General features: G+C 42.7%; 1 protein-coding gene across 4 annotated transcripts in view; it reads left to right on the forward strand.

The window, feature by feature from the left end:
- plcl1 (phospholipase C like 1) overlaps positions 1–12,223 on the forward strand; it is a 506,974-nt gene that overhangs the window by 55,546 nt on the left and 439,205 nt on the right. For all 4 annotated transcript variants that reach the window (XM_070875920.1, XM_070875921.1, XM_070875922.1 and 1 more), the window contains 2 exons: positions 454–636; positions 2,124–2,836. In XM_070875920.1, the coding sequence (XP_070732021.1) occupies positions 2,534–2,836 (303 nt within the window). In that variant the 5' untranslated portion in view covers positions 454–636; positions 2,124–2,533. The remainder of the gene's footprint in view (positions 1–453; positions 637–2,123; positions 2,837–12,223) is intronic.

The following is a 12,223-nucleotide window of genomic DNA, read 5'->3' on the forward strand; positions in this document are numbered from 1 at the left end:
CCCAGACTTATTACAGGTACTCTGCCATATCATTTGCAAGGACTGCGTGAACCATGGTAAAATCGAAAGCTATCTGATCTGGTGCCATTGTTTTCTATGTGTTGTGTTAATGTTGGATTGTTTTTTGCAAAATGTTCTTGAGATTTGCTTCTATCATAATGTTTTATATTCAGTCTGCCCATTAATTGCTGAACATGTCATGTAAGTGTGTTCATCTATATATCTATGTTTTGGGAACTTCGCATATGTACTGGGATGCAGCCAGCATATCATGTAGATAAATGCATAAATTATGAAGTCACCTGTTAGCACGTGAAGGAAAAGAAGTGAGACTTTGTTTGATACTCCATTTATATACCACAAGTTGTGTTGGGCAAATCCCTTTACACCTTCTCTAACCTTGTGTGAATTTACTGCAAAAGATAACCAAGCAACTTTTTTTTTATCAAGCAGATCTTGAAATTGTTAAGATTGCGTTTGAACAGGAGACCAAGTTATTTCACTTCTCCGTGTCCGAATTAAATATACATAAATTTCAGTTACATGTCTGTGTAGCTTCGCAAAGCAGGACTCAGTGATTTAAAACTTGATGCTGTGTGGCTACGTCGTGACGTTCTGGCAACCTGTCCATTTAAGGTAACATTTTAAATGCTGTACGTTGTAGTTCAACTGTACTAAATTTCTGAAATCTATTTTTCGGATTGCGAACCAGAACTGGAGCACAGTCGGATTAGAAAAATAAGTTTTCCGGAACACAAATTTCTATTTGTAATTGAATAATCCAAATACTGCATAAGAATAAGGTAGCAGTATAATAATTTACACAATTATACAAACATAGAAAAACGCATTCACGCTGGATTACATATCCTGGATTAAATTTATAGTCACAAAGCACCTAAATAATTTCTATTTTATTCTCACTTTGGGAAAATATTCGGGACACGGGTCGATTATCAAGAATATTAAAATAATCTTAGAATTTGTTTTTTTTGAGTTACTAGGTATTTTAACATTGATTAAACTTTTGACAAGTTTGTTAATAGACAGGACTCAAACCGAAGACCGTTTAAAACAGTTGTAACGCATAGATTGACATTACATCCTATAAACATGTGTTTCAACAGCTGATTTGAGTGGCTGGACGTGTTTCTCACGCAGCATGAACATTTAACATTTCTAAACAATGGTGTTTGGGCTAGAGGCGATCGTGCTTCTCGGAACACTACTTGTTCTGCAACCATTTGCTTAAGGGAAATACAATAAGGGAAATTTAGTAAGACCAAACATCCGAGCAACTTTGAATTCATTCTGGAACGTAGCCGCATATATATTTTGCAAAATAAATACAACAGATATATCAGAGTGATGTTGAGTAATTAATTGGTGGATCGAATGATATAGCTCAGGAAACTTGCAAAATAATTTTTTTTTGCGGCTGAATAACTGCAAGACTCACGACTTCATAAAGTCTTGGATTTATATAGCGCCTTTCACGGCCACCGGATGTCTCAAAGGCTTTACAGCCAATGAAGTACTTTTGGAGTGGAGTCACTGTTGCAATGTAGGAAACCCGGCAGCCAATTTGCGCACAGCAAGCTCCCACAAACAGCAATATGACAATGACCAGATAATTTTTTTTGTTATGTCGATTGAGGGATAAATATTGTCCAGGACACCGGGATAACTCTCCTGCTCTTCGAAATAGTGCCATGGATCTTTTACATCTACTTGAGAGAGCAGGGGCCTCGGTTTAACGTTTCATCCGAAAGACAGTAAAACAAATGTTGCGAGCCGTGCACCAATTCATCCCCTCCAAAAAAGTTTTCAGTTATAGTTTCAAATAAAGAACTTCCTTAGAAACTGCAGTTGGTCTCACCACCGAGCGCCCATGAATAAAAACTTCTGCATGTCCGCATTGTATATGGTTTAGAATGAATATATTTATACAAAGTATATACTTGTTTCAAAAGTAAGAAACATACCACACAAATTAAAATACTGAACAATTCACTCGCTGGAACTTTTGTGAATTTCAATTGTATTTTTTTAGTCTAAAACAAGCAGTAATGCTGTTTCATGAATAATAAACGAAGCCTCCTCCTTTCCTCCGCGACTGTTAGGAACTCCCACCCACTTCTGGGTGGTAATTGGTAAACTGACTGGTGGATGGTGACATCAATCACAAAGAGCCGATGGATTTTCAAGCTCGTTCTGGCCGCGAACGCGGAGAAACAAGAGAAAGAAAAGCGTGAGCGGGCGGAGCGCTGTCAGTTCTTTGCAGCAGAGCGGGTAATCTGCAAACTTCATCTCTTTATCATTGCACTTAAAACAATATCTATAAGTTATTGCAGATTCACACCGGCACATGGAACCGCGCCTCCTTTTAAAGCTGTGAGTTCTTCTCCGAAGTGTGTTGTGCTTCTGTTGTTATTTGACAGCTGGAGGTATGGGAGTGTCGCCTATCAACATTGTCGCTGGAAGACTTAGAGTATAAAAATTACCTGCAGTTTTTTTTCGTTTCTTATAATTTATGCACAAAATGGCGGAAGGTCGGCAGGAGAGTGGACTTGTTGTTTCTGAGATACTTGGGGAGCCTGAGCCAGTTGGAGATTCCCACAAAGCTTGGGGCACAACGGAGGAAGGCGACTTGGAAGCTGTTGGAGGAGCGATGGCAAGCGGGAAGGGTAGCAGCAGGAGGAGAGCCCTTTCAGCGGCCGGGGATCGTTTCAGTCCCGGGGGATCACCGTCCGCAGGAGCAGCGGCAACAGGGGATATAGAAGCTTGTCTCATCGAGGCTGCCAAGGCTACACCTCGCAGGAGTAGCATTATTAAGGTATGCCATTACCATTTCGCGAGGTTATCTTCGTGAGGAACGTTCCGACAACAATTAATGCACTCCAAAAACAACTCTGTGTGAAGTGCTTTGAACGATGTGCAAGACGTAATAAAGCGCTGTATAAATACAAGGCTTTCTTTATGTGCATCTTTTGAGCAGTTTTTATTTACCGATATATTTTTTAAATAACCCTATCCAGCACTTCTGATTAAGCAGAGTGGCAAGTGCCCCGTTTGGGACAGCTGGAAATATTGCTGTGAACTGGCTGGTGAAGGTGAATAAATTCGTTTTTCTCTCCGACAACAAAGTCCTTGGTAATCTGTGCTTTGCCCTGATGCCCTGGCAGGGATTTGCAACTTTGTGCTGGGGCCGTGTGAAGTAACATGCCCTAACATGGAGCACTGGTACACCGACACTGGACTGCCCTACGTATTTGTTATGTTGCAAGGGAATCAACGATTTAAGCTTTAATTAACTAAAAAAATCATACAAAATAGGGTAATTAATGGTTACTTTTGTACTTTGCACTCTCCTGCAACAGAAATATGTTTAATTTCTTTCTGAGAAACCGTATAGGATCTGTGTTCACCACACTTATGGCAGAAAGCAAGGTTATATGGAAAGTATTTTTTTCTAGATTCTCAGTTTGGTGCAATTTGTGCTGAAGCTCTTGCTCCTACATTCCGATTTAAAGACTTGGGGGCTGCAATTGCCCCCTTTTTAAATGCCCGTTACTGCCTTTCCCCCTGGGGGCAGGTGGAGAGTACGATCTGTCTGCAGTTGCCCCCAGGTGCGCCCCATCTTTCCCATCCCGCTCGGCGTGCCGACCCCTTACCGCCTGGCGCTGACCCCTTTTGCACCCCGTGGGGTGGGGGGGGGGGGCAATTGCCACGCGGTCAACGCCGGTCGGTGCCCCCGACAGTTTCGCTCTGTGAAGCTGCCGATAGCTGGGTGCTGCAGCCACCATTAAAGGGGAGGGCGTACTGCCGCGGCCACCATTTTATTTTAATTGTCGGCCAACTCCTGAGTCGGCCCAACAATAGCGGACGCTGGTTTGGCCGGGCCGGCAACAGGCAGCCCGGCACCCCCACTTGGGTGCCAGGCTGCTGGCTCGGCTAAACACCCCCCCCCCCCTCCGGACTGGTGGCCCAGTGGGTGCCACGGGCGCCTCGCTGGACCTCTCAGTGTACCTTCCCTTTAAGTTAAGGCAAGGGACATTATGACGGCGCCAAATGACACCTTCTGCCCGGCTCTAGACTCTAATCTGGCCCACTCCCACCTCCAACAGCACCCGAGTGTGCTCGGATGCCTCCCAAAAAGCAAAGTCCCGAACATTGCTCCATTCTCCGCCACATCGCTACAGGCGCTAAATCTTCAGGTTAATTTAAATTATCCACCCCAAATGGGGCGGAGGGCAATTTCAGCCCCTTAAATTCTTCACTCAGATTTGCTAGAGAGAGAGAGAGAGAGTTCAGATGATAACCTGTTTTCATAACGTAGTATTCTTCGTTGCCTTATTTCTTTTGGTGCCATGGTGTATGCATTGGTTAATATGAAGTTGGAACTGCTTTGTTTTGCGTGTTCTGCACCAACCATATTCATAAAACTTTATTTTCTTGTTTGAAATGTGTTCAATAGCGTGTGTTTTGGTTGCATAATTCTCTACTGCTTAAAATTGGCTTTTTGGTCTTAACATTAAGGTTACTAGATTAGATTTATGGTAGGCCTTCTAGTATTCAAATCATTACTAAATAAATTAGGGTAATTAAGAGCTACTTTTGTACTATGCACCCTCCTGCAAATCATTAGCATTCAAATGCTAACAATTAATAAAGATTCTTACAAATGAAAATACTGCGGATGCTGGAAATCTGAAATAAAAACATGAAATGCTGGAAATACTCAGCAGGTCAGGCAGCATCTGTGGAGAGAGAAACAGAGTTAACGTTTCAGGTCCATGACCTTTCATTACAACTGAAAAAAGTTAGAGATGTAACAAGTTTTAAGCAAGTACAGAGGCAGGGAATGGGGAGATTAATAGTTGCTGGGAATAGAGAAAAATGGAGAAATTATGATGAGCACCACTGGGTTAGATAGATTTTTCATTACCTAATTAATGCTGTAGCAACTTTAATGTAGGAAGTGAAAGTTAACAATTGAACTGCCAGCAGCTCCAGGGAATTCTGTGCTTCCTGGCTAGCTACTTTTTTCTGTTGAGATTCCAGTTTGTGCATAGTGATAGAGTGGCCTGCAGCAGGTGGCAAGGGTAACGCTGATTTGCTATCAAGCTCTGCCTACTCTGCATACTTCAAGCGCATGCTCTCTGCTCCCGTGCTAATGCTATACCCAAGATGGCATCTGGTGTGACCCGCATCGTCCGTCGACGCCATTTTGGAACCAAATCGGCAACCGTAGCACCCAAACAGCGGCACTACGGAGCCGAATTTTGCGGCCCTAGTCGAATCACTCCTCACTATGGGCTGGATTTACCAGTTTACGAACCGCCTGGAGTAGGGTGGATGGGGTTAAAGATTGTGGGAAACCCGAAAGACCGGGTTTCTCTGCACATTGTGGAATTTTAACTCCACGGCGTGCATGTGACGTCATGGGCAGTTTCCCTGCACAGGGGACGCTGGCTGGACAGGACGCGCAACAGGTAGGTGCTGGGTGGGGAGGAGGGTCCAATCCCCGACCCCGGGCGTGCGTTCGATTGTGAGGTGGGGGGGGGTGGGTTCTGATCGCTGACCCCAAGGTTGAATTTGATCTCCGTGGTGCTGGGTGTCTGATCACCAACCCTTGATACCGAGGAGGGGCGGGTTGCTGGTGAGTGAACTTGCGGGGGCATCAAGGATTGCTCCCCGAGGCAGTGCTCGCCTTGCTGCAACTACCAGGAATCCTGAGGCCCAGTAAACAGCAGGTTAAAGCAGAGAATTCAGGGCCTCATCATCATATTTAAAATGCCAACCTGCGTCCTGGCAGCGGGTTGGTTGGCTGCCCCGTCCCCCCCGAGTAAAAGTTGAAAGTGGGCAGGTTGGGATTTACATTTTTAAAACTTTAATTCCGTCCCACCCCCCCCCCCCTCCCCTTCCCCCCCCCCCCCCCCCCCCCATCCCCTCTGCTGTACCCTGGCCCCTCTGCCTCCAACCCATCCATTTTTTTATGTGAAAATTCCACCGTCTTTGTGCATAAAATCAAGTATTCTATAAATTAATTTGGGCTTTGAATGATCAAATGCTCATCCAAATTTGTTAGAGACCATGTTTGATCAATATTAAGATAATTGGCAACAATATAGTAAGAGAACTGTGTATTGTCATTGTGTATTTACAATGGAATGGCCCAAATTGCTGGCTACTTCCATGCAGATGATAATGACTGTTAGTAATGTGACAATGGTCGAGACACAAAAATGTCTAATTGGCATTTACAAGTAATAATTTTGTTAACTTTTCTTTGCCTCATGTAATCCTTAATTACATGAAGAAATAACAAAATTAGACATTTCTGTTGGGTATTTTTCTGTGAACTACCAAAAGAAGATTTTATGTATTCCTACTTGTTGTACCTCCTGGCATATAACTTCATACACTTGGTAGTTGTTAAATGTTATGTTGCCTCTATTCAGCTTCCCGGCTCTTTCCTCTGTCGGGAAAACGGGATAGTGCTTATTTAGCTTCTTGTTAACCCACATGTTTCAATCTTATAGAAATGGCCATTTCTAGCCCCCATTTCTCATCCCAACTGTTTTTTGTTTCTCCTTGAGTTTCACCAAACTATCAATCAGGTAATGTAGCAACATTCTTTTAAAATGTCAATGTCTTAAATCTGTCTGTCTACCACAGATTATGAGTTGATTGACCATGAGCATTTCTAAAACCACAGTTTCAAAATGTTGGCCACATATTGATTGATTCTTGCTCCTTGCCTGAGAGCAGTCTTCGGATAACCCTTTTCACATTTCAGTCCCTGTTGAAAAAGTTTTCCTTTTGGCAGCTTCTGCTGATGACACCGCTGAGCTACCACATGCAGAATTGCCAACACGAATGTGAATCCTACAACTTCATAGCGCAGCATTTTGAGAGGTCCACTGTAGATGCATGCACCTGACAAAGTTTGACTTACATGTTTTACTGCTTGTAAAGAACATTGTAATTAACTATAATATTTTACATTTGGAATATATATTAAGTTCAATATTCAGAAAGCCATCTGCAGGCGCGACAATGATTTCTGAACTTAGAGTTTATTTATTCTATATGGAAGTTTAAGACCTTGAAATATCATACATGCCCATAAAATATGAAAAGTATTCTGAACAGCTGCAATTAAGATTGACATTTTTCAATGTGGTAAATGAAATTACCATTAATTTAATTGTGTTATTTACCACTAAAACTGATGTGACCTACTGGCTGGAAAAAATGTAAATAAACAATCTTGAAAAAAGCACAAACCTATACATTAGGAAGTCACTACAGTTTGTCACATGGTACTTACTGAGGAAGGCATCGGAGCAGAAATCTGGAAGGAAATAGCGAACTGTTTAGGGGTCAGGATTTGACTGGGTCTGAGAGGCATGAAGGGCGTTGTAAATATGATGGACTTGTAGATTGAGGAATTGCTCTTTGCAGAGCAATATGCGGGGGTGGTGGCAGAGTGGGGGGGTGGGGGAGAGGAAGTTGCTAGATTGTGGTCCCCCTTTGACTTTCTTGTGGGATGGTCTGGATCATTGTGAGGTGCTTCGGTTATGTGGGCTTCCAGGAGCAGGTTGCCGGTAGTTCCAGATGGCGTCCATTACATCACCCTTTCTAACTGGGCTAGGTCTCACAAATGTTTTACTTCATTTTTTGTTGGGAGAGCAGTGCTCTTTTAGTGGTAAGGTGCTTCATCTTGCAGCTAGCAGTGACTATTAAGCATAGGCTCAGATCTGCGTGGATTGTGAGCATGTTGTGTTCTTTTAGCCTTTTGAATTATTGAACAGTGGGCTGAATGAGGGGCTAGGAACAGAACGTGCAGCATTGTATCTCTCTGGCTGCAGCCCCTCCAGTATTTGTCCTCTAGGGAAATTTAGAATTTGTGGACCAAGTGGAGAGGTAAGAAATATAAATTTATATTAACCATAGATACTTTTAATGTAAAGTGAAACAATTCACATTAATGAGTTCATTTTGGACCATCTACTTGTGTGTGCAGTAATAGAAGCACACTTACTTTGGACTTATCAGCTGGTGTGTTGTGAAGAACAACAGCAACAAAAGCTTGCATTTATATAGCGCCTTTAATGTAGTAATCAGACTAAAATTGACACCGAGCCAAAGGAGGAGCATGAGGACAGGTGAGGCTATGGAGGGATTTGACCACGAGGAGCTGAATTTTGAATGGTGGACCAGGAGCCAGTGCACACCATAAGCACAGGGTTGATGGGTAAACAGAACTTGCGAGTTAGGATACGGGCAGCAGAGCTTTGGGTGAGCTCAACTTTAAGGCAGGTGGGAGGTCTGCCAGGAAAGCATTAGAACAGTCAAGTCTGGAATCTGAAGACTATCCTTGATTAAAATCCTTGTAAAAATAATTTACTATCCTTGAGCTATTTCTTAACCTGAATTTGACATTTTTAGCCACTGTAGTTTATGATGTTGGAACACTGACTTCAGATGAGTGTTACAGTTAATAACAGCCAATAGACGTAACAACCGCACATACAGGCTTTATTTTTTTTAATTGAATTTGTATAGCATTATAACCCAGCTACTCTAAATCTTTTGTCAGGATAAATTAACCAGGTTGATTTAGTATAATTCCCATTCTTTGTACTTTCTACTTTTAATTATAAAATTTACCTGTGTACTAAGTGGCTGATAGAAGACATGTTTTACTATATAGAGTAAGATGAAGCAGAAAAAGGGGGAGCATGACAGATTTCAGGTTGAGAATACAAGTGAGAACCAGGCTGAATATGGAAAGTTCAGAGGGAAAGTGAAAAAGGAAATAAGAGGGGCTAAGAGATAATATAGTAGGCTGGCAGCTAACATAAAAGGGAATCTAAAAGTCTACTATAGGCATGTAGATAATATATGGGTAGTAAGAGGAGGGGCGGGGACGATTAGGGACCAAAAAAGGAGACCTACACATGGAGGCAGAGGGCATAGCTGAGGTACTAAATGAGTATTTTGCATCTATCTTTACCAAGGAAGAAGAAGTCATAGTGAAAGAGGAAGTAGTAAAGATATTGGATGGGATAAAAATTGATAGAGGAGGTACTAGAAAGGCTGGCTGTACTTAAAGTAGATAAGTCACCAGGATCGGATGGGATGCATCCTAGATTGCTGAGGGAGGTAAGGATGGAAATTCAGGAGTTACTGGCCATAATCTTCCAATTCTCCTCAGATACAGGGATGGTGCCAGAGGACTGGAGAATTGCAAATGTTACACCCTTGTTCAAAAAAGGGTGTAAGGATAAACCCAGCAACTACAGACCAGTCAGTTTAACCTTGGTAGAGGGGAAGCATTTAGAAATGATAATACGGGACAAAATTAACAGTCACTTGGACAAGTGTGGATTAATTAAGGAAAGCCAGCGCTGATTTGTCCAAAGGCAAATTGTGTTTAACTAATACAAAAACAAAATACTGCAGATGCAGGAATCTGAAATAAAAACAGTAAATGCTGGAAATCTCAGCAGGTCAAGCAGTATCTGTGGCGAGAAACAGAGTTAACATTTCAGGTCTGTGACCCTTCGTCAGGACTGGAAAAGTTCGAGATGTAACAGTTTCTTCAGGAAATGCAGGGGCAGTGAAAGGGTGAGGGGAGGAAAGCATAAAAGGGAAGATCTGTGATAGGGTGGAAGCAGAAGAGATTGAGACAAAAGGGATGATGGGCAAAAATGAGATGGTAATGGGACAAGTTAAACAAAAAGATGAGTCTAGATGGGGGTGTAAATAGCGGAATCATCCCCAGCTGCCATGGGAAAGAGGGGAAAAAAATAAGGTGTGTAAAAAAAAAAAAATAAATATGGGCAGAGGTTATGGTCCGAAATTGTTGAACTTGATGCTGAATCCAGAAGGCTGTAAAGTACCTAAACAGGTTTAACTAACTTAATTGAGTTTTTTGATGAGGTAACAGAGAGGGTTGATGAGGGCAATGCGATTGATACTGTGTTCATGGATTTCCAAAAGGTGTTTGATAAAGTGCCAGCAAAGTTGAAGCCCATGGAATAAAAGGGACAGTGGCAGCATGGATACAAAATTGGAAAAGTGACAGGAAACAGAGTAGTGGTGAACGGTTGGTTTTTTTGAGGAATGTATGCAGTGGTGTTCCCGAGGGGTCGGTTCTAGGACCACTGCTTTTCTTGATATATATTAATGACTTTGATGTGGGTGTACAGTGCACAGTTTCAAAATTTGCAGCTGATACAAAACTTGGAAGAATAGCAAACAGTGAGGCGGATAGTGATAGACTTGAAGAGGACATAGACAGGCTGGTGGAATGGATGGACACGTGGTGGATGAAATTTAACGCAGAAAAGTGCAAAGTGATGCGTTTTGGTCGGAAGAACGAGGAGAGGCAATATAAACTGAAGGGTGCACATGAACAGAGCGACCTGGGGGTATATGTGTACAAATCGTTGAAGAAGGCAGGGTAGTTTGAGAAAGCGGTTAAAAAAGCATATGGGTTCCTAGGCTTCATAAATAGAACCATAGAGTACAAAAGCAAGGAAGTTATGATGAAACTTATAAAACACTGGTTTGGCCTCAACTGGAGTACTGTTTCCAATTCTGGGCACTGCACTTTAGGAAGGATGTGAAGGCCTTGGAAAGGGTGCAGAAAAGATTTACGAGAATGGTTCCAGGGATGAGGGACTTTAGTTATGTGGATAGACTGGAGAAGCTGGGGTTAGAGCAGAGAAGGTTGAGAGGCGATTTGATAGAGGTGTTCAAAATCATGAGGTGTCTAGACAGAGTAGATCGAGAGAAACTGTTCCCATTGGCGGAAGGGTCGAGACACAGATTTAAGGTGATTGGCAGAAGAACCAAAGGCGACATGAGGAAAAACCTTTTTACGCAGCGAGTGGTTATGATCTGGAATGCACTGCCTGAAAGGGTGGTGGAGGCAGATTCAATCATGGCTTTCAAATGGGAATTGGATGAGCACCTGAAGGAGAAAAAATTGCAGTGCTACGGGGAAAGGGCGGGGCGTGGGACCAGCTAAATTGCTCTTGCAGAGAGCTGGCACAGGCTCGATGAGCCAAATGGCCTCCTTCTGTGCTGTAACCATTCTATGATTCTTCTATATTAATTTGCAGTTGCTAGGTTTCAAGTCCTCTTGAACAGAAACTGTTTAGATATGTTGAGGCTGTGGTATGTTGTAGGAGAATCTAACATAATTGATGATGATTGATCTTTATTGATAATGAGTGCAAAGAGGGAATGGACTATTTTGCAGGACTGCCATTGCTTATTTCCAGTATAGGTCAGCGTCGAGAATCCAGAGTTTCGGAATCCGGACTCCAGGACGATCGGTGGCAGGGGTCGTCCAGAATCTGTAAAATGTTCCGGACAACCTTGGCGGGGCTGGCCCGCCCGACGACAACCTCGGCGGGGCCGGCCCAAACACCTTGGCGGGGCCTGCCCAACGACATCCTCGGTGGGACTGGACAGCCCAAACAGCTCCTTGGCGGGAATCCCCCCTTTTTGATGTTCCGAAATCCGGAAATACTCGAACCTGGGCTCAAGTGTTTCCGGATCCGTGACGTCAGAAACAAATCGAAAGTCCAGAATCCGCAACGGCCTGGGTCCCGAGGGTTCCACATTTTAGGCGCTGCACCTGTATTAATAAAGTTTGTATTTTGTTATCTGGTTATCTTTTAGTGTCAAACCCATCATCAATGTTAATTCCCATGTTGTATCTGAAACTGACATCTGGAATTTTATTTTTCATTTTTGTCTAAAGTGTATATTTTTTTAAAATTTAATTAATAGAGGGACTGTTAATGGCAAGACACCTTTTACCTATTGCTGAAAAGTAAATTTTCATTCTTTTTGGCAGGCAGTCCTCTCTTGGTAAATTATTTGCTTCATTTATTTACAATCCATTTTATCGACTTGGAAGAAAGGACTGAGTGTAACGTAGCCAAATTTGCTGACAATACAAAGATGGGAGGAAAAGCAATGTGTGAGGAGAACAGAAAAAATCTGCAAAAGGACATACAGGCTAAGCGAGTGGGCAAAAATTTGGCAGATGGAGTGTAATGTTGGAAAGTGTGAGGTCATGCACTTTGGCAGAAAAAAATCAAAGAGCAAGTTATTATTTAAATGGAGAAAGATTGTAAGGTGCCGCAGTACAGCGGGACCTGGAGGTACTTGTGCATGAAACACAAGAGGATAG

Source organism: Pristiophorus japonicus, chromosome 3, assembly GCF_044704955.1.
Source record: "Pristiophorus japonicus isolate sPriJap1 chromosome 3, sPriJap1.hap1, whole genome shotgun sequence".
NCBI classification, from domain to species: Eukaryota; Metazoa; Chordata; class Chondrichthyes; family Pristiophoridae; genus Pristiophorus; species Pristiophorus japonicus.